Below are 21,881 nucleotides of genomic sequence, written 5' to 3'. Positions count from 1 at the left end.
CATGGCCCTCTTGATCCATTTAATAGCACTGAAGTGGATGCAGAACATAGCAAGGTTGATATCCATTCACACCATCTGACACCAAATCCCATGTTGTGCAATACTTCCAAGAGGTAATCCCATCTCACGCTATCAAAGGCCTTTTTAATATCCAGCTTGAGGAAAATAGTTGCCTTATTAGCTCTGTGCATGGCTTGCACCATATTCTGTGTGAAAATGAAATTATCTTGGATACTTCTTCCTTTTATAAAAGCGCTTTGTGCTCTAGAAACAAGACCATTCATGTGAGGTCCCAATCTGTTTGCCAATAGCTTGGATATTATCTTCGCCACGCTGTGTGATAAGCTGATTGGCCTGTAGTCGGACAGTTTGTTGGCCTGGGGTGTCTTGTGGAGAAGAACTATATGTTAGCTCACAGGATCATCAGCTCAGGTGAGTGAACCACTCACCGGTCTTATCGAACACCCGCTAGCGTTGTCGAGCACCAACTAGCTAAGCCGACTACGAACAAGCGTTGTCCGTCCCCACACACTATGGCTAGAGGTTGAAGAAGAGGGAGAACAGAGCATACACACACAGTATAAGACACCAGCGTTGGCCGAAGCCCTATATGGGAGATGACAAATCTGAACTCTCTTTACTGAGTTGCTGTGTATGTCTATTTATACAACTCTATTCATTTAGTCCTAGTACAGCGCACATGCTGTAACAGTAACTAGATAACACAACAGGGCTGACTCTGCGCCAGCCTCTACATGTGGCTACAGTGCTGCAGGTGAGCCGTTCGGCGCCTGCACCTACAGCGGTTATAGTATCACAGCAGGGGGCCTTTTCGGCGCTGTCTTCCCCTTGCTATGTGTTCACATAAGAAAACAGTAGTTTATTCTAACAATTCTTCCCCTAAACCTACTGCTATCCCTTGTACCCCCTCCATGCCAATCATCTCCTTCAGCTCCGTGAGTCGAAGACGTCCGAGCTGCTTGGTGAGGACGTCCACGAGTTGCCGACCAGTTTCGACGAACTCGATGACGATTTGCCCTCCATCGACACAGTCCCTGAGGAAGTGGAACTTTACGTCGATGTGTTTGCTCTGGTCGTGCAGAACCGGATTCTTCGTGAGGGCGATGGCGGGCTGGTTGTTCACCATCAGTGCTGGTGGGTGAGCTTCCACGCCAGCAGCCGTCGTAGCCATACAACTTGGTATGCCGCTGTGGCCGCTGCTACGTACTCTGCCTCTCACGTAGACAACTCTACCACCTTCTGTTTCAGCGACAGCCATGAAATTTGAGCCGACCCGAGGAAGACGAACACGCTAGAGGTGCTCCGTCGTCCGTCAATGTCCCCCGCCATGTCTGCATCGCTGAACACAGTGAGCTATAGCCTACTCCCGTCGGTCTTTGGGAAAATGATCCCATGATCTACCGTCCCCTTGATGTAGCGTAGTAGCCGCTTCATCGCAGCCTATTGATCCTCTCTGGAATTCTCCATAAAGCGACTGACGTAGCCCACGGCGAACGCAATGTATGGCCTCATGTGGACTAGGTAGCGCAAACCACCGACGATGCTACGGTAGAGTATTGCATCCACCTTCGCGCGGTGCTGACCCTTGTCAGCTTTAGCCGCTCCTCCATCGGAGTTACGCATGGCTTGCACTCAGCCATGCCGCTCCTCTCCAACAGCTTGGAGGCATATGCGCTCTGACCGAGCATGAGTTCCTCCTTCTCCTGTCTCACCTCGATGCCGAGGTAGTAGGAGAGTGCGCCAAGATCGCTCATTCGAAAACGAGCCGCCATCTCGCGCTTGAAGCTGTTGATGTCCTCCGTGCGCGCGCCAGTGACGATCAAGTCGTCCACATACACGTCGACGACCGCTGTAACCCAAGCTCGCCTAGCGTGGCGTCAAGCTTGGTGTTCCATGCTCGTGGGGCCTGCAGCAGCCCGTAGAGCGCCCTATGCTCCTCTCCCTTGATGGCAAAACCTGGAGGTTGCCTAACGAAGACCGTCTCTGCTAGCTCACCGTTGAGGAAGGCTGATTTAACGTCCAAGTGATGGACGCGCCAGTCTTTTGCTGCTGCCAAGGCTAGTAGCAAACAGACCGACTCCATGTGCGCTACTGGCGCAAAGACCTCCTCAAAGTCTATGCCCTCATGCTGAACAAAGCCTCAGGCGATGAGGCGCACCTTGTGCTTGACAAAGACACCGAGCTCGTCCCGCTTGACCTTGTACACCCACTTTAGGCTGATCGGACGGCATCCTGGAGGTGGATCGACGAGCTGCCAAGTCTCGTTTTCCTTGATCGCCTTCATCTCCTCCAGCATCACCCGTCACCAGTTTCCGTCCTGCTCGGCCAGCGCGAACGTGGGTGGTTCCTCTGCACTAACGAGCAGCAGCTCTGCGTCATTGAGCAGCCGACCAGCTAGTCCTGAGGGTCCTGTGCCGCCGACGATGTCGTCCAGCCTGCGGAACCGCACATCCTCACCTTCATGGAAGGCATCCACGAACTCAGTGATGTCACTTGGAGGTGAGGCGAACTCGATCGGCGTCGATGGAGTTCCCTGTTCCGCTGGAGTGCTCATCACAGCACCTTAAGTGCTCGGCACCCTGGTTGCAGTGCTCGGCACTACTTCTGGACAGCTCGTCACTACCCCTGCAGTGTTCGGCACCACTGTAGGAGCGTTCAGCCTCAGTCTTGGAGTGGTTGGCACCACTATAAGGCATCTTGGCTCCACCACGGGAGTGCTCGGCACCGGTCCTGGAGTGGTCGCCACCACTGCAGAACCTCCCGGTGACTCCTGGCGTGCTCGGCATCCCTCCAGGAGTGCTCGGCACTGCCCCAGGAGTGCTCGGCTCTACCGCTGGAGTGCTCGGCACCCCTCCCAGAGTACTCGGCACCACTTCCCTAGCATCTCCACCACCGTGGATGACCAAGTGCTCGACGACGAAGGTGCTGGTGAAGCCGCCAGCTTGCCCCGTGCTCAGACTGGTCTAGTCCCAAGCTGCCTTCTCGTCGAACACGACGTCGCGCGAGACAAGCACCTTTGTCTCTGCGTGGGTCGTAGAGCCGGTACGCCTTGGTACCCTCTGTGTAGCCCAAGAACACCATGGGTGTGCTCCTGTCCTCCAGCTTGGTGAGGTTCGGCTTCATCTTCCTGACGTGGCCGATGCAGCCGAATGTCCGGAGGAAGGACACGCTCGGCTTGCGCCCATACCAAGCTTCGAACGACGTCTAGTCCGTCAGAGCCTTGGTCGGAGCACGGTTGAGGATGAACACCACCGTGGTCACTGCCTCACCCCAGAACCTTACCGGCATGCCTTTGGCCTTCATCATGGATCGGGCCATGCCGACTACCGTCTGGTTCTGTTGCTCCACCACGCCATTCTGTTGTGGCAAGTACGGCGCGGTGTGGTGTCTCTCCACACCCTGATCCGCGCAGTACATAGCGAACTCCACCGAAGTGAATTCACTACCGCGATCAGTCCTCAACACTTAGAGCTTCTTGTCGCTCTCAGCCTCTGCACGCATCTTGAACTTCTTGATCGTCGTCGCTGCTTCGTCCTTGCTCGTTAGGAGTTGTAGCCACATGTAGCAACTGCAATCATCCATGAGTAGGAGTAAGTATCGCCGACCACCGTTTGTAGCAGGCGTGATCGGCCCATAGAGGTCGCCGTGGATGAGCTCGAGAGCGTCCTTCTCGCGATACTTGGCCGCCTTTGGGAATGGTAGCCTCCTCTACTTCCTGGCTAGGCAGCTGTCACACAGCTCACCTCCATGCTTGATGTGGGGTAGCCCTCGAACCATCTTCTCCAGCCGACCAAGCGTGTTGAAGCTAAGATGTTCGAACCAGGCATGCCACATCCACGTTTCCTCGGTGTGCCTTGCCGCCAGGCACACCGTCTGCTCTACCTTTAGGTCGAGTAGGTACAACTGGTTCAGGGACCTCTTCACCTTGGCGAGAACTCTCTGCTCTTGGTCCCTGATCCTAAGGATTCCATTCTTGATCAGTACCTCGCTACCTCGCTCATCCAGCTGACCAATGCTGATGATGTTGGAACACAGCTGCAGGATGTAATATACATCCGTTAGCGCACGGTGCTCCCCGTTTTGGCACCTAAAGATGACGGTGCCGTGCCCTTGGATAGCCACCCTTGAGCCATCACCAAACTTCACCGTACCGGTAACATCGTCGTCGAGCACGGAGAAGGATTCCTTGGAGCCCGTCATGTGGTTGTTGGCACTAGAGTCCAGATACCACCGCTGCTCCTGGTCAGTGCCCACATGTCCGAGATGGACTTGGGCGCGTGGTTCGTCGAGGTTGACGGTCTTTAGGGCCTTCCACCATCGTCGCCTCTTCCCTATCCTCAGCCTCGATGTCGTGCAGTGCACAGAACGTCGCCATCAAGATAGTGGCCTCATCCTCATCATCGGCTTGCGCTAGATGAGCCTGAGACTTCTTTTCCTACTTGCGGTTTGGGCACTCCCGTGCCCAATGGCCCATCTTCCCACAGCGCCGACAGGCGTTGGGGTCGACCTGCTTCTTTTTCTTCGAAGAAGCCTTGCCGCGGCGCTTGCCATCGCCACCGTGGCTGGAGGAGGCTGCCTTCCCGGAGTTCCTTGGAGCACCCCACTCCTCTTCCATCAGCAGGAGTTTCTCGCTGTCCTTCGTTGCTGTCGCCTGCTCCAGGCGCTCGTCCACCGCCCGTAGACGGCATGTCACATCCTCAATGGTGAGGGTGGACAAGTCCAGCATCGTCTCTATGGAGAGAGCGATCTGGATGTACTTTGCCGACACGGAGTGGAGGTACTTGGAGACCGCCTCCTCTTCGTCGATGGTGACGCCATGGCTCTTCAGCTTGCTAATGAGCGTCTGCAGGTGGAGGGAGAAGTCCTCCACTGTTTCACCATCCTTGAACTTGAGGTTGGCGTACTACTGCTTCAGAAGCTAGGCTGTCGCCTTCTTTGCGCGGTCGGAACCGACGCGCATCGCCGCAATAGCCTCCCACGCCTCCTTAGCCGAGCTCTTCGCCCCCAACGGCTCCCTGTACTCCGTCGGTACAGCAGCGAGGATAGCCTCCAACGCTGACATGTTATCTTCTTCATTGTCGATGCCCTTGTCAACAGCATTCTAGAGCCATCGGGCTCTGAGCTTGACCTTCATGGTCACCGACCACTCTCCATAGTTGGTGCGAGTCAGCGTCGGCCAACTGGTGCCGCTGACCTCCCGCACCGTGCGAACAACGACCTCCGGTCGTGGCTGGGCAGCCACAACAATACCACTGCTGTCGCCCATCTCCGAACCGTCCGTCATCGCCAGCGGTTAGTCTAGCGACGGCGTTTGTACGGCTCATATACCACTTGTTAGCCCACAGGATCATCGGCTCAGGTGAGTGAACCACTCACCGGTCTTGGCGAGCACCCGCTAGTGTTGTCGAGCATCCACTAGCTAAGCCGACCACGAACAAGCGTTGTCCGTCCCCACACACTATGGCTAGAGGTTGAAGAAAAGGGAGAACAGAGCATACACACACACTACAAGACACCAGCGTTGGCCGAAGCCCTGTATGAGAGATGATAAATCTGAACTCTCTTTACTTAGTTGCCGTGTATGTCCATTTATACAACTCTATCCATCTAGTCCTAGTACAACGCATATGCTGTAACAGTAACTAGATAACACAGCCTGGCTGACTCTGCGCCGGCCTCTGCATGTGGCTACAGTGCTGCAGGTGAGCCGTTTGACGTCTGCACCTGCAGCGCTACAGTATCACAGTAGGGGGCCTTTTTGGCGCCGCCTTTCCCTTGCTATGTGTTCACACAAGGAAGCAGTAGTTTATTCTAACACTATATGGGTTTTGTTAAGTTGGTCAAAGTGTTGACCATGCTGTTGGTGGAAGTAGTTTACTGCTGACATGAAGTCCTGCTTGATGATTGCCCATGCTGACTTGAAGAAAGCCCCTATGTACCCATCAGGTCCAGGGGCCTTTTCACTGGCCATTTCAGATATAACCAACCAAAGTTCCTCTTCTGAGAATTCATCCTCTAGATTATTGACCTGAGGCACCCTTGGCAGCTGTAACAGATCCCAATCAAGTGTGTGTAATCTTGGGTTTGGTTGGCCAAAGAGGGAGCTGAAGTACTGGAAAATAATTTGCTCCTTTTCCTCATGCAGATGCACTGTTCTTCCTTCAGATTGTAGGGATTGAATGAAATTCTTCCTTCTTCTTCCATTGAGGTGGATGTGAAATAATTTTGCTTGTGTTTCGGCAGCTCTAAGATGAGTGAGTCTTGACTTCTGCTTAACCCTCAGTTTTTCCACAGCGGTCATTCCCAAAATTCTGGATTTCAGATCCCTTTTTAGCTGAACCTCCAAGGCACTAAGTGGTCTGTAGTCCTGGACTGCATCCAGTATAGCAACTAACTGTCTAGCAGCACATAACAAAAGCTTATTCCTCCCAATCTTTGATCTAGCCCATTTCTTGAGTTGGGTCCCTGCTCTTTGGAGCTTGGTGTGCAATCTTAGGAATGGGTTTTGTAGCAGAGTTTGTTTTTCCCATGCATCCTTGACTACTCAAGATAACCTGGCAGCTTGGGCCAAAAGCTTTCAAACCTCATTCTTTGATATGTTGGACCTGACGAGTTCCCGACAATAAGGAGTGGGCAATGGTCTGAAACTGAAGATGATTCAGCTGTCAAAGCACAATTAGGCAGCTGTCAATAGGACAAAAAGCTCTATCTATCCTGGTTTGAGTCACATCATTTGACCAAAAGAATTTTCTCCCTTTGAGTTGCAATTCCTTGAGTTCCAGATCATTAACCATGTTTCTGAAGGCCCCCATGATTCTTCTGTTCAAGTTATTGTTGCTTTTATCCTCAGCTGATAAAATCATGTTGAAGTCTCCAATAACCAGCCATTTGTCAGACACAGCTTGCTTAATCTGTCTAAGCTCTTGGAGAAAAAGCAATTTTTCATTGTCTCCCTGTGGGCCATATACTACAGTGATCCACCACTCAATTGCTGACCTTGTTGCCTCTATTCTGGCAGAAACAGTGAAGTTTTCAATCAGGATCTGCTTGATCTTATAATGGTCTTCATGAACCGCCAGCAGCACACCACCCCTCGTCTGTTGTGCAGGTAAACAAACAAAGTTTTCAGTGAATTGCTGTCCCAAGGTCTCATTGACGATTTGGGCATCCATCTGAGCCATTTTAGTCTCCTGAATGGTAGCTATTGTGCATTGGGTGTCAGCTACAAGATTTCTGACCACACTTCTTGCAGGATTATTTAAACCCCTCACATTCCAATTTAAAATCAGTCATCTCTGGTTATTCATGATCAGGGTAATGCTCACAATCTTTCCCATTGACAGCAGAACGAATACTGAAACCTGGCCTGCAGCTATTAGTCACCAACACAAACCTCCTGACCATTACAGAAAGCACACATTTTTTCCCACTGAAATCAGAGCTGAGACTGGAACCTGAACCTATGCTATCAGGCATCAACACAAGCATCCCACCCACTACAGAAGGGGACTTCTCATACTCACTCCATACTACTAAACCTGGGGGCAAGGGCTTACAACACATGACACACACTCCCACGTTGTCCCTCACACACACAGCTACCATGTGAGGGCTCATAAAAGGAGGTAAACTAACACCTTCCACAAACACTGGGCACACTAACATAGGGACACAGCTTACAACACACACCCCACTCCTACAAACTGAATCAGACATCTGCATCAATGGCAATTGCAGCAAGCTCATCAGCTTCCAGTCCATCTCCCAGACCAAACGCCTCTCTGAGTTCCCCAACTACCTGCTGCTCCAAAGGAACCACGAACTGCTCTCTGAATTTTTCGGATGTTTTTGGATCAGGCGTTTTCCCTTGCTGCAGAAACCCACTCTTCTTCATAAGCAGTGCTGTTGCCTGCTCCTCTATGGTCTGAGTATTAGCTCCCCTGCTTGCAATCCTAGCACTTTTCCGTGATGCTGGAGTGGCTGCCTTTCTGGATTGAGTCACTGCATCTTGTAATTTTGTGTTTGGGGCTGCAATTTCCATGAGTGGTCTTGGTACTGGTTTTACAAACAGAAGCTTCCTTTGCACTGTGCCATTCTGACTCAGCTGCGCTGTCAAGGGGCTACCTTCCTGTACTGATACTGTGTCTGGCGCTGCCTCGGTCCTTGCTGTCTTGGGAGCTGTAGGCCGTCCGGCAACGGTGTTCTGAAGGTTGTCGTAGCTGGGATCGCCTGGATGCAGGAAGTCACTCCCTACTGTAGCCGAACCGGCACCGGGAGCTGGTTCACCCTGAACAATGTTTTCACTGGGAAATTGCATCTCTCCCCCTACTGTGGTCAGTCCGGCACCATACACTGCATCAACACACTCACTGTAGCTTAGCGTATCCTGCCCATCTTGCATTACCTGCCCCCCAATCTTCATTTTTGTCTGCACTTCCCTGTTCCCTAGCGCCTCAAGCACCATGGGGTCCATACTGAGGTGGTCAACCCTGTCTCTATCCCCAACGAAACACTCCACCCCTCCTGCCTCCTGCCTGGAACTGTTCACGGACACTAGCTATTGGTCCTTGTCCTGCTCAACCTTCCCCCTCAGAAAGCTTGCTTCCTCAGACACTGTGCCAGACTTTCACCAAGGAGGGAACTGACTCCTGTCGTGATGAAAGGAAGCCATTCCTCTTTCCCTTCTTGAACCTGAGCTGCTTCCCCGCCGCGCCTCGGCGTGATGCTGAGTCCGTGGCCTTGCTGCAGATCACCGGCGTCATTCCGGCTTGCTTGTGTGCCCTCGGCACGGGACGAAATTTCGTGCCGACGGTCGCGCTACAGTTTAGAACACGAGTAGTTTGCCTGTGTGTTTACCCATTGTCGTAGCTGTTCTTTTATTCTCGTTCTTTTAGTTTTGTGGTTCTGGTCGACGTTAATGGCCTGTAATACACAATCTGCTTGTCTGCCGTTATTTTTCAGGCTATGGGCATGTGGTCATTGTAACTTTTCTTCCCTTCTTCTTATGAAAAGCGTGCATTGCAAATTCTTTTAAAAAACCCACAAATGTTGGATCTCCCCCAACGCGGCGAGCGATCGGCAGCTTACTGCCTGCTTAAAACGTGTTAGCACGTCAACCCTGTGCATGCTTGTCTTCGAGCCCTTTTCCCATTTTGCTATCGCCTATCGGAGGGGTACTGATCAGTGGTCAGCTCATCAAACATGTACTGTAACTGTACTAGTAGTACAGTGCCATTTGCAAAACAACGGCCAGGACTAAGGGCCCGTTTAGATCCAATTTTTTTGGATTTTGGCTACTGTAGCATTTTCGTTTGTATTTGGCAATTAGTGTCTAATTATAGACTAATTAGGTTCAAAAGTTTCGTCTCGCGATTTAAGCTACTTGCGGTAGAGCTTAGATATGGCACAGTAGCACACTTGCAACGTACTGTCAGGTGGGAACATGATGAAAAACAGAGGTGGACAAGGCTAAACCGACCAGAGGCCTAGCCTAGCTAGCAGCCTGCGTCCGCCACTGCCAACTCTAGCAGCGGCGGTTTGTCACTTGTGCACGCCGGAAGCCCAGTAGTCCATCATCACAGTAGAGGCGTGGTCATGCAGTGACGCACTACCTAATGTACATTCTCCAGATGCCAGGAAAGACACAGAATGACCAAGCAAAAAAAAAAAACACCCCCAATTACTACTTAAGATGAAGCAAATCCCAATAACATTCGTCAACTAAAGCCAACAGCCATCATGAAACCATACACAGTAACATTCTGAAGCAAATGCAACAAGAAGTCAAATTCTGGCCGAGGCCAATGGTCATCCACTTCCCTCGGTAGAAAGCAGTGGCGACAAACCAATGGGCTCCAGAAGATGCGGTTGCATGGATCCTCAGCCTTACAAATCCATTAGATGAGATGAACTTCAGAATACATAAAAAAAATGACCCTACATATGATCCTATACATAGCACACCCAGCAGCAAAAAATCACATCAAAATCCTGTCTCCCAACTCCATTTATCTGCTCCCTCGGTACAAACTGTTACACTTCTTATAAGCAGTCCCATACAGGATATAGCCTACAGACACAGAATGACAATTAGAAGCCAACAAAATAAACAGAAAAGAAAAGCAAAATGCAATAGCAGAAAGCATACGTACATTCCATTCATAGCAGATGATCGAATCAGATGAAACAAAGCCCGGTCCACAGCTAACTCAATGTTGAGACTTGCGGTCTCAGACAGTGTGGAGGAGGTGGAGGCCTCCGCCCGCCAGGCGCTGCCCTCAGGCGGAGGCTCGGAAAACAGGCACGATAAGTGGGCGTGTAGGGGAATGGCACATAAAACTAGGGTTTCATTCATTCATCATCCAACCACCGGTACTGTTACAAGTGTTCCCTATTTATAGGGCTCAACTACCACTTTTACAGAGTTTACAATAGTACCCTTCAACTGCTACAGTACATTCTCGAAATATTCCACTACTCGCCTTTCGTCTCGGGGGTAATCTTGTCATGCCGCCCTCAGGTACTGGGCCTGCGCGACCAGCCGGCCCATCAGGCCTCAGGATTCGGCGACGGGCCTCTGGACCTCCGCCGTCGGTCTCCGCCCCTGGGACACCGAGGCCGTAGACCCCCGATGCCCAGTGTTGCCGTCCTCCTGGTTGGGTCTCTGCCCCTACGAGCGGAGGCCGAACCGGCGCGCCCGCGCCGTCCACGAGCGCCTTCCTCTTGTTACCTGCACACACACGTAGGTAACGTTGGCACTTGATTAGCCTTGCAGTGGGGCGGCCTCCGCCACCTCCGCCCAGAGACGCCTACGAGCTAATTGGGCAGAGGCTGCGCCAGGGTCACCGGCAGCGTCCTGCAAGCAGTCTGAGAAACCGTCATCTTTCTGGGTCTGGAGGCGTGGTAGCTGGGCCTTTGCTTAGGTAGTTGGTTGGAGACGTCTTTGCGAACTGCTGGCCGCGTAGGTCTCCGCCACTCTCGGAGGCCGTGTTACAACAGTTCCCCCCTTTTGAGACCACGGTCCGCCTGAGCGTGTCGTGAGCTCAAAACGCCCTAAGCAAGGATGTCCGCGGGGGTGGAGACTGAGCGTAGTTACGTCTCCGACCGATCCCCGCAGGTTCTCCCCTGGCTCGCTCTGGCGTGGGCGCTGGTCTTGTCATAGTAGCCGTTAGGCTGCTAAAGTAGCCGTTGTCCTGCGCTGTGGCCGTTTACGCCGTGTTGCTTTCCGTTGTATACCTTGCAGCTTCTCTGGAGATGACCGTTGGGCGGCAGGCGAATTATCCGGAGATGACCGTTGTACGTCGGGAGCCGAACCGCCCGCCCGCGGCCTATTCGCTTTCCTTGCCTTTGAGAAATTGGTCTCTGCTCTCTTCGCTTTCGCCTGAGCTGCCTTCGCACATTCCGTCTTTCCGCTTGCGTCTTCCGCCTAGGTTGCCGCCGCGGTGGCTTTCTTTTCCGCCTCCGCCCATACTCGCCGGCCTGCCTTCTTCGGACCCTATCGCCACCTTCTCGGCGTTAGGGCCGCCGGCTGGGGTGCACGCTTTGAGGAGTGCATGCTTGCTTCTGCCTCTGCGTGAAAAGCTAGTGGAGGAGGATTTGGGGAGTGTCTCCGCGTCCGTCGGAGACCTGATCGCTGCGGATTCCAGAGACATGGCGATAAAGTCATGGGATTTCGGCCCCTCCTCCATTACTGAAGAGGTGGTCGCGGAGATGTTGAAGGAATTGTGTTTTCCTTCTTTGAGGGTAAAAATCCCTCCGCTTGGCCAGACTATTCCGAAACCGGAGGAGGGATATGCGGTGGTGTTTCGAGACTTCTTCACCTGCGGCCTCCACCTTCCTTACATCCCCTTCCTCCGCCGGGTGTTGGAGGCCTTCCTCACGCTCAGCAAATTCTGCTGGGCGTGTGTTTCTTATGGCGCCGAGCCAGATGTGGACACCTTCTGCGCTTACTACGAGCTGCAGAAGCAACTGAAGAAGAAGAAGGAGATGCGGGAGGGCAAGGAGGTGGAGGTGATCTGCCAGTATTGTAGTTGCACCTTTATGTCGAAGAGAAACCAAGGCGTAGACCGCCTGGAGATTTCTTTTTGCCAGAAGGGCAAGTGGGACCGCGGTTGGCTTAAGCAGTGGTTCTACGTGAAGACCTACGGGGTCCGCGGCACTACCGAGGATGGTGCAGAGGTCGCGGAGTATCCATTGACTTCAAGAATGGAGGAGATGGCGCCGCATACGCGCGTGGATCCGCTGGAGGAGATGTCTCCGGCGAGGGAGGCTTGCGACCAGGCTTTTGCGGCAGCGTGCCGCTACTCTGGGGGCCGCGACCTAGTGGAGGAGATTATGGCCTCCAACTACTGGCCTCTGGGCAGAGACAACCCAGCCTTTCGGCTGGAAAATATGAAGGTTCCCGTTTTTGGGCCGGAGGCTAGGATTCCATTCCCCCGCTTCGGGCAGTCTTTGGGGGAGGGGGTGACGGAGGACAATTTTGTCTCTGAGGTTGAGGAAGCCATCATTGGGTTGGTTGGCAAAATTTCCGAGCGTGAGTACATGTCTCGGAGAGCCGTGGCAGGCACCATGCCGCGGCTCAATCGAGTTTTTGAGGAGGTCGGGATCGTCTACTGGGAGCGCGAGGTTTCCACCGAGGTCCTAGCTTCGATTGAGAAGAAGAAGAAGAAGACCTTCGCGAAGAATGTTACGGTGGAGGCCGAGTCCAAGAAGAGGAAGGGCGCTGCTGTTGCTCAGGCGCCTGCGAAAAAGAAGAAGAAGACCGGCGCTCTGGTGATCGCGGCTGCCGCGTCTTCGGTCGGTAGTGCTGGCGTTGCCTCCGTTGGCAGTGAAGACGTTCAGAGCTCCTCCGTCCCGTCAGTGGACGTGCGGGTCGTGAGCGGCGGGGATTGCGGCTCTCCTGGAGCTCCGGTGCGCCCTGTGCGTGGCGCTGTGAGTGGTGCGGAGCGTCCGGGGGCCAGCGCTGCTCCGACGCGCACCTTGCACGGTGCTGCGAGTGTTGCCGAACATCTAGAGGCTAGCGCCGCCGATCCTATGCCCGACATTTTTGGCAGGCTGTATTCAAGTTCTGAAGAGGGCGCAGAGGTCGCCTTGCAGCATGCTCCTTCGTCTCCCGCCATTGTTGCACCTTCCCCTATGCCAGCGGCCGACGTCGGGCAGCCGGAGACCGTGCTTGCTGAGCAGGCCCCGGCGGCTCGGTCTTCTTCGAGCCCTCCGCCCGCCAGGCCGCTGGCTGAGGAGAGCCGGCCCTTTGGGCCTTCGCCACGTGATATGGCGGAGACGTCTGCCCAGGGGACTCGGCAGGCATCCCCGCCTGGGCTTTTTATGAGTAAGTTTGTTTGTTGCCCATTTTTGTGTTTACTGTCTTCGCCCGGTTTATTTGTTTATTTATTCTACCAAGTGCTAATACGGTGTACTTGTTGCTTTTGTAGGTGATGTCATGGCTAGACTCCTCACCCTAGAGGAGCGAGTGGCCGCTGCTAGCGTCAGGTTTGGTCCGGGGCAGCTGGGGCCGATGGCGCCGGGTCCGAGTGAGTATAGAGTGTTTTTATCTTACTTGTCTTTTGGCCTGTTGTTATTGCCTATTTCTGATCGGCCCTCTGACCTGAGTTGTTGTTGTTGTTGTTGTTTTTTTACGCAGGCTCCTCCGACACTTCTATCTCAGGTTGGGAAGAGTGCTATCTTAGGGTTCTTGGAGACGTCAGAGGTGGTCTCTGGCAGTTGGTGTATGTATTGTGGGATTTGCTTTTCTCACCTTATGGTTTTGTGTTTGTTTGTTCTTCTTTGAACAAATCGCTTCAAACAGCGTCTGAGGGACATGGATTTCTTCCAACTTCTCCGTGTTCATCTAGAACACCAGAGCTTGGTGTGTCTTCGGCGGTTTGCCTTTTTTGGTGTATGTTCGCCTTTGGACTTGTTTTTGTTTCTATTGCTGATCGCCTTGGTCTTCTTCTTTCTAATCGCAGGGGTATCACACGGCCGTTGTTATGGAAGAGCGCTGCACTCGCGAGGTCTCCAACCGAGATACTGTGATTGAAGCGCTCAAGGCGGAGAACGAACGCCTAGAAGGTGAAAAAGGGGGTTTGGCCAACTCCCTTGCAGCTCTCCGCCTTTCTCTGACGGAGAAGGAACAAGAAAAGGAGGCTTTGAGTGCTGATCTCGCCAAGGCCCGGGATGCAGAAGCTTTGTCCGCCGAGCAGGCCCGCAGGGCGAACGAGTTGGCCGAGGGTCTCCGGCGAGAGCTGGCCTCTGAGAAGGAATCCGCAGCTGCGGTGGGGGAGCAGCTGTCTTTGACGACGAGGCGTTTGGACTCGGTCAAGGGGGTCCTTGCTGCAACCGTTGGCCATTACCGGGCCATCGTTGCCGAGTTCAGAGGCGAGACCTCCGCTCCTCCGGAGGAAGACAGCGTCTACGCCCTCGCCTTCTGGCTAAAGCATCACCTTGCGAAGCTCCTCGGTCTGATCAATGGCTGCATGGACTACGGGGCACTGGCGGGGGTAGCGAATTACGCCAAGCTTTTGGTGCGCGGCGGGTGTATGCATCCCGAAAGTATTCCAGAGGGAGCGCTGCCGGGTCCGGAGGAGCTTGGTGAGACTTCTCTTGGTTTGCGAAAAACCTTGAGAAATTTCATTGGGTACTTTTGGGCTCCATTTGGGAGACCTGCTGCCTGGAAACTGGCGGAGGAAAAGAGGGCAAAGGTATTTCTTGTCTTTGTAGCCGCTATTTTTCTCTCCTTGCTTTTTGCGAAGCTGCAAAGGCTTTCGTTGCCTGTGCCCCTGATATTTTAGGCTATGCTACAGGATGCACAGAAGAGTCTTATGGGCAGGCCTCCGCCAGTTCCGCACTCGGCGACCGCGGGCGACGCCTCCGCCACCGCTGGCACTCCGGTGGGCGCTACGATCGGCGGTGGTGATGGTCGGAGGCCGCAGGCGCTGTCCCCGCCCACAGTTGATGTGGGCTCCGTTCCAGGGACTTCTGCTACGGCCGGGACGCCGGAGGTCTAGGCTCTTTGTAGGACTTAGCTATTTTGAGTTGTATATTGTAGTCCAGTTGGACTCTTGTGAATAAAATTTCTTTTGTTCTGAATGATTTTGTGGAAAATTTTAATCTTGTGCAGGTTCCGAATCGAGAGCCTGCGCAAGATGTTGCGCCTTTGACTCTCTACAAGGACGGTATTTATGTGAGCGGAGAGCTTTGGGAGTATTGGCGTTCGGCCTTTCCCCGTAGCGTTGCGTGCGACGTGTTTGAGTCAGTTAAGTTTGACATAGACGACGAGCGCGCTGGGTTTACTCGCGCGCTTGCTTGGCGCGGACCTCCACCACAATAGTTTGGATTTTATTGTAAGTTTGTGTCCTGTAAGAATGCTACTTGACGTTTTATGGAATACAAAACAGGTTCACTTTCTTGATTGTTTGTGCGGGGGCTTATGTCTGTTGTGCTAGTTTACATATCTCGTCTAGTCCCGAGCTTGCACACCGTGGGCCTTTGCTTGGGTGAACGTGCGCGATACAGAGGTGGTGTCCAGTACCTCCGCCCCATGTTATCTCCGTCTCTGTGCTTGCTTGATGGCCGGGGTAGAAGTGTTGGCAGTTTTTTGGCCGGCGGAGGTGTACTTGAAGTCCGCCTGGCTAGGCTTGCTGAATCGGTGTGTGGTCCGATAGGATGTTTGGCGCAGCTTGTGCAGACGGCGGAGACTTTTGGTATTTCTTTGGCTGGGAGTTTTAGCTGTCTGGTGGTATGGGCCTCCGATGCTGCACACCCGTGGGACATGTTTGATTTGTGGAGATGGCAGGTTAGGTCTCCGGCGTTAGGGGGATGTTATGAGATTTCGTGCGATATCCCCCTTCTTCCGTAGGCCTGCGCTGTTCATCACAGTGCCGTAGTTCCTGTCTCTTTTCCCACTGTCTCCGACTGTCTACTGTTGCCTCCGATTTTACGAGTTTTCGTACAATATCTACGGCCGACTTAGATATCTAAGGAGACCCCTGCCTCCATGGCTGTTGCTGTGGCTTATGCTTGTGCTCTGCCTTCTTCCCCCCTTGCGCCCTATGTTGACTGAGGTTTTAAGGGCATGGGGGGAGCCCGTTTTATAGTGGGGTGGTGGCTTTTGGGTGTTAACTTTTTGGTACGTTGTTAGTTGGAACGTATCTTGGCTTTAATGGCCTGTATCTGCTTGAATTATTCGTTCCTTTTGAGATCTTTTGAAGTAAATAGGCCTAGCGCCATAATGGTGGCAGTGTTTTGTCAGACATTTTCCTCTTTTTGCTGTTTTCGATGGCGGAGACCTTCTTCCTGGTTCTAGCGCCATAATTGTGTTGCCCCTGATGCTTGGGGTGGTTTTTGTTAAGGTCAGAGGCCTGTTTGGCCGAGGTTGTTTTTGCCTTGATGCCTGAATTTGTTCAGGTCTTCGTCAAGGCCGGAGGCCTGTTTGGCCAAGGTTGTTTTTTGCCTTGATGCCTGAATCTGGTCAGGTCTTCGTCAAGGGTCGGAGGCCTGTTTGGCCAATGTTTCAATAATGTTTCAATAATGCATAGGTAAGGTATGTAAAAGTCAAAGAACTACGATGGAGGACTAAAAACAAAAAAAATTGAATTTTTCACTTCTTTGCCGAGTGTCATGACCATGACACTCGGCAAAGCTGGGAAACCCTTGACACTCGGCAAAGCTGAGAATCTGGGACACTGGGTTTCCCAGCTTTGCCGAGTGCCATGGTCAAGGCACTCGGCAAAGAAAATTAAAAAAAAAACTGCTTTGCCGAGTGCCTACCTACAGCACTCGGCAAAGAAAATCCAAAAAAAAAGAAAACAAGCTTTGCCGAGTGCCAGATGCAGGCACTCGGCAAAGCATTTTTAAAAAAAAAATAAAAAACACATTTCTTTACCGAGTGCCGACGCGTGGCACTCGGCAAAGGGGCCGTCACCGTGACCTGGCTATCACGGCGGCTTTTCTTTGCCGAGTGCCGTCGTGGCACCCGGGAAATCCTTTGCCGAGTGCCAGACATGCGGCACTCGGCAAAGAAGCCTTTGCCGTGAAGGGATATGCCGACAGCTCTTTGCCGAGTGCAGCACTTGGCAAAGGCTTTGTCGAGTGCAAAGCCTTCTTTGCTGAGTGCAATTGCACTCGGCAAAGCACGCGTCTCCCGTAGTGTGTGATAGTTATTGCAGACTTCCATTGCGAGATCTTTTGAGTGACTCAACAGATGTGAGTAAGGAATATTCAGCTCCCGTGATCCAAAACCCTTCTCAATCATGGTCGTCAATAGAAAACGGTAATACGGCACCGTATCTCCAGAAATAATAAACCTAAGCAACCATGAGATTATTGAATTTAGAACATGAAAATCAGCAACACGAGAATGAAATCACACAAAGGAAATAAATGTACCCATCAATAAACACCCAGATCTTCTTTGCCACTCTGGCGTCTTTCTTAGCCAATTCTTCTTCCTTCCTCATATCCCGCTTCCTGTACCTCTGATGTTCCCACAACTCATCTTCATTTGGGGGCGGGGGAATTGAACCATAGATAGGAGCTCCTGTTTGGGCCAAAGTGTCGGTATTGGTGAGCTGAGATTCCTCACCCATGACATTGGCAGAAGACAGAAAATTATTGGGCGAACACTGCAAACAGTAAAGAGAACATTGACATTTATCGGAACAAAAGAAACATGTCTGTGGTATGGTAAACACATCCTATAGAAGTCTTAGTCTCTCACCATTTCATACACAAGTATGTAAGCCTCGCAGCCAAGAACTTCCTGAAGAGAAGTTTTTCTGATTTCACTATCACTAGCACAAAACCATGACTTTGACTAACCGCCCTGCTCCTGTTGGCCCTCCATCTTGGCAGCCCTCACGTATGCAATATAATGACCTCCTTGAAGGGTTCCTATGTGCTGAGTAACGCCAACTAGGCGGTAAATGTTGTTGTCTGTCGTATTTGATCTGTATATTACAAGAAATAGTGATGAACAGAACAATCAGTAGATGTTCAATCACAGAAGCAGCAGTCAAAATTTTAGTTGGCAAAAGGCAAAAAGCAATGGTAAAAATCGGTACCTTTGGTCCATGTACGGCTGCATATCAAGCATCTCCTTAAAATGCACATGCCCTTCCAACTTCTCAAATCCACCATTAGATATCGGTGCGTACCTATTCAAACTAACCACCAATATATCAGGATCCCTGGTTATGAGATTTCTCTTCTCTGCAACTCTATAAACTTTTTTGTCTTCATCCTTTTTCCTTTGTTCTTCAGATATGTTGTTCTTGGCTGCATTCATTCACTCCTCACAATGCCATGCAGGTAGAAGATCTGGCTTGGTATACAACGCGAAGCAGTCTTCTATAGACACAGGAGTACTGTCTTGAAGCTGTGGAAGAGTCAGTTGCAAAAGACAGAAGCCTTGAGATTTAGGGGACTCGTGCGGGCACTCTCTGCTGGACACAGTACTGCACTCCTGGCCCCTAAACATTGAATCAACTAATGTTGTGACCTTTCCATTGTTGGAATCATCCATTGAAATTTGCCATGAATCAGTTTCCTCATCGTGCAAACTACCAAGAAAACGGCCAAACAACTCAGCGTTGTCGTGCATGGTGCCACCACTGAATTCAGGAAAATTTTGGCAGATAATTGCAAAAAGGATCTCTGGGTTAAGTGGGACTCCTGCATCATATGAAGTGCTAGTCTCCACAAAGAGCTGCTTCAAACACGCAACACGGGGCCCCATCCAAAGGTCTGATCCTAATATCTTGCACCGCAGTGAATCAATTCCAAGCAGATTCTGGAGCATCACATTGAAGAAGCAAGAATTTCCAATACTTGGCAGCCCTTTAATGACGTTCATGCTGGTGGCAGCTGATCCGGATATGGCAATATCCTGATTGTCTATAGGCCGAGAGAGCTGGTTTATTTCTGTCTTGTCTGAAGGAGGAGATGACACTTCACCGGTATCACTGGTTCCCTTGTCCTCCTCCCTGGCTATAGGCGGAGAGAGCTTCAGGTCCATCTCCGGGATTGCCATCTGATCTGATGGGGGTGATATTTGTGCAGGATCATCGGACCCCATGCCCTTCATTAGTTTTGTCGTCGCCGTGGTCTCTTCATCCCAGTCACTGCCTGAGTCCCATCCCCAGTCCCATGATGGGGGAGATGATACTTCACCAGGATCACTGGCTACCTTGCCCTCCTCCCTGGTTATAGGCAGAGAGAGCTTCAGGTCCATCTCCGGGATGTCCATCTGATCTGATGGGGATGATATTTGTGCAGGATTGTTGGATCCCATGCCCTCCATTAGCTTTGTCGATTTTGTAGCTTTTGGTTCATATGAAGCTTCAGTCTTCTCTTTCTTTTGTGACAGTGAAACATCAGGGATCCTAACGACAACCTCCACTCTACATTTAAAACAATATATCAAGGTTGGATCATCGTAATGTGCAGCCCACCAGTGTTGATTCTCATAGCAGTGCAATTTAACATGGCCTTCTGGCTTGCTGCTATCTGCACCACCACAGAATTGCCTACTGCACTCCAAACAGACCCAGATATCGCTGTTCTTAATCTTTGTCTGATCCTTGGCAGCAGCGCCTCTTGTGTCCCCACCTTTCTTCTTCTTCTTTTTCTTCTCCTCCTCCTCCTCCTTATCACCTCGTCCCTTGCTTCCCGAGGCTTGCTGATTCGTTGAGGAATCTTCCTGGCAATGCTCACATGATGCAGCATTTTTGGAAGACAGCATCAGCAGGCGAGCCTTGTTCAAGCGAGATACATCCTCGTTGCTGCAGTGCCAGCAATCCCATTCATCGCCATCCTTCACCTTGGTATCAGCACCTCCTATCTCCTTTTTCTGCAGCTGCTTTCTGCCTTTCCTCATCTTTGGCTGCGCCTTAGCATCAGCGCCTCCTTCCTGCTGCTGGTCTTCCTTCAATGGGACGTACTCCGAGAAAGCAAGCCTTCGTGACGCCTCATCCATGAGCGCATATTCCTTGAGGTTCGAGGCACGTTCAGCATCCGAGGACCCACCACCCTTAGCTCTGCCCTTCTTTTCCATCACCTACCAACGGCAGTGTCAAACCCCAAATATCAGGGCTTTTGAGGTAGATTGATCTTGGATATGGCTCCGAGCAGCAACGAATCGACCGCAAACTGATGGATAGAAGAGGAAACAAGCATACCGGTGTGATTGATCTCTGTAACCGAAAAAGAAGAACTGCGGCAGCTAGGGTTTTACTCACAGCGGAAGGAGGAGAGGTGGATCTCGCCGATTCCACACTGCCCGGGAAAGAGGAGGAGAGAACCCGCCGTCTCTCTACCTCTACGTCACAGCCATACCTTGGATTGCCCTTGCTCTGGATTATGGAGGTCCGACTGGCACGGCGCCGCGGCGGCACAAGCAGCACGAGAGACGAAAGGAGCAAGCAAGGGAGCTGGGTCGTCCGGCTCGCGGACCCGCAGATTGGTGTTTAACGCTGTTCCATGGGTCCCATACTCGGTGGGAGGTGCGCAGCAAGTGCGAGGCCGCTCGAGCGAGGGGATGCGGCCGCCGGACCGAGGACTCGTGCACGCTAGACCTAGGCGATGTGGCCTGACTCGACCGAGAAGTCGAGGACCCGCGGCGACGACAGAAGCAGCACTATGGCTGGGTTGGGGGAGCTATGATTTTGGGGTGGAGGGGATGAGACGTGTGGATTTAGCCGACGGAGAGACGGCGATCACTGTGTTTTGCGGCAAAGATAACAAATAACGGCGCATAATGGATGGAAAATTAGAATTAATGGTGCTGAATGATGAATTAAATTAAATTTGGATGGCATATAAAGGATGAGTTAAATTTCCAATAGCAACTTGCAACAGGGAGCGCGAGAATTCCGATGCAGGTTGAACTATCCATACCCGTCGAAAACTAGCCGGGATGGATCGAGGACGATCGAGATGTTTGTGATGGCTACAAAAAAAATGGAATGCGGGAATGGGTCTGGCATCCTCCATCAATGAGCGCCGCACCGCTGAGCTGGGCATGAGGACGACGACTCTCAGAACCAACATTGGAGCAGAGAGGTCCCTCGACCTCCACTAGGTCATGCATCCCGCAGGAATGGAGAATCGGGCTCGCATCTAACATGTTGTCGAGCTTGCACGGGCCCCCATCGTGAATTTCCCCGCTACTGTTGGTGAGCATTTGTGGGGCGACCCGTCCTCGGAGTCTCCAATGTTCTTGTTTCTTCATCACTTGTAGCAGTCTGAAAAAGAAACTGACAAAAAAATAGACCCCCACGATTTAAACAGCTTGCCTTCCCTTCAACAACAGTAGAACACATATATATGGAAGCAAGAAGCAAGCACACACTTACGGCAGCAAGGTGGCTATGTGTTCGCCGTTCTCCGTCGATGAGCGTATCGAGCTAGGCACGACTTGGATGCCTCACCGCCACCACCATGTCCCTGAGCGCGGCATCCTTCAGCTGTACGAGGCCCATGCTTGGCTCTCAGCTAGCTGATGAAGCTCCGAAGATCACAATGGGGGAGAGAAAGCTTCGAAGCTCACAATGGGGGAGAGAGGGGGAGGGGAATGGGAACGAGATGGGCAATGCAGAAGCAAGCGAAGGCAGCTGCTGGGTTTGTGCGGTTTCCTTTCGTCTCTCCCTAGAGAATGGGCAATGCCATCGACGTGCCTCCTGTGCGATACAGCAGAACGGGCAGCGGCCGATGGAGTAAAGGAAGGGAGAGAGGGAGTGGAGAGAAGAGGACAAGGTCTGTCTCCTAAAGGAAGAAGAGAGAGGTCCATTCTCATCCCATCCCGTCGGATGCATTGCATGAGCGCAGTGTCCTGAAGCGTGTAGAACCAATTAAATGACTAAAGGATG

The 21,881-nt window shown here is 52.0% G+C and overlaps 1 protein-coding gene across 1 annotated transcript; it reads right to left on the bottom strand.

Annotated features, from left to right (window-relative positions):
• Positions 1-18,301: 18,301 nt before the first annotated feature.
• LOC136480742 (ubiquitin carboxyl-terminal hydrolase 2-like) lies at positions 18,302-20,068 on the bottom strand. The gene has a single exon (XM_066478206.1). The coding sequence runs from the start codon at positions 20,066-20,068 to the stop codon at positions 18,302-18,304; it is 1,767 nt and encodes a 588-aa protein (XP_066334303.1).
• Positions 20,069-21,881: the final 1,813 nt, after the last annotated feature.

Source organism: Miscanthus floridulus, chromosome 9 (assembly GCF_019320115.1).
Source record: "Miscanthus floridulus cultivar M001 chromosome 9, ASM1932011v1, whole genome shotgun sequence".
In the NCBI taxonomy this organism is placed as follows: domain Eukaryota; kingdom Viridiplantae; phylum Streptophyta; class Magnoliopsida; order Poales; family Poaceae; genus Miscanthus; species Miscanthus floridulus.
Note: the sequence above shows the minus strand (reverse complement) of the source record. Positions and strands in the feature narration are given on the sequence as shown.

Excerpts from the sequence above, each read along its gene's own strand:
- LOC136480742 (XM_066478206.1), bottom strand. The coding sequence starts at position 20,068 with ATGGAAAAGAAGGGCAGAGCTAAGGGTGGTGGGTCCTCGGATGCTGAA.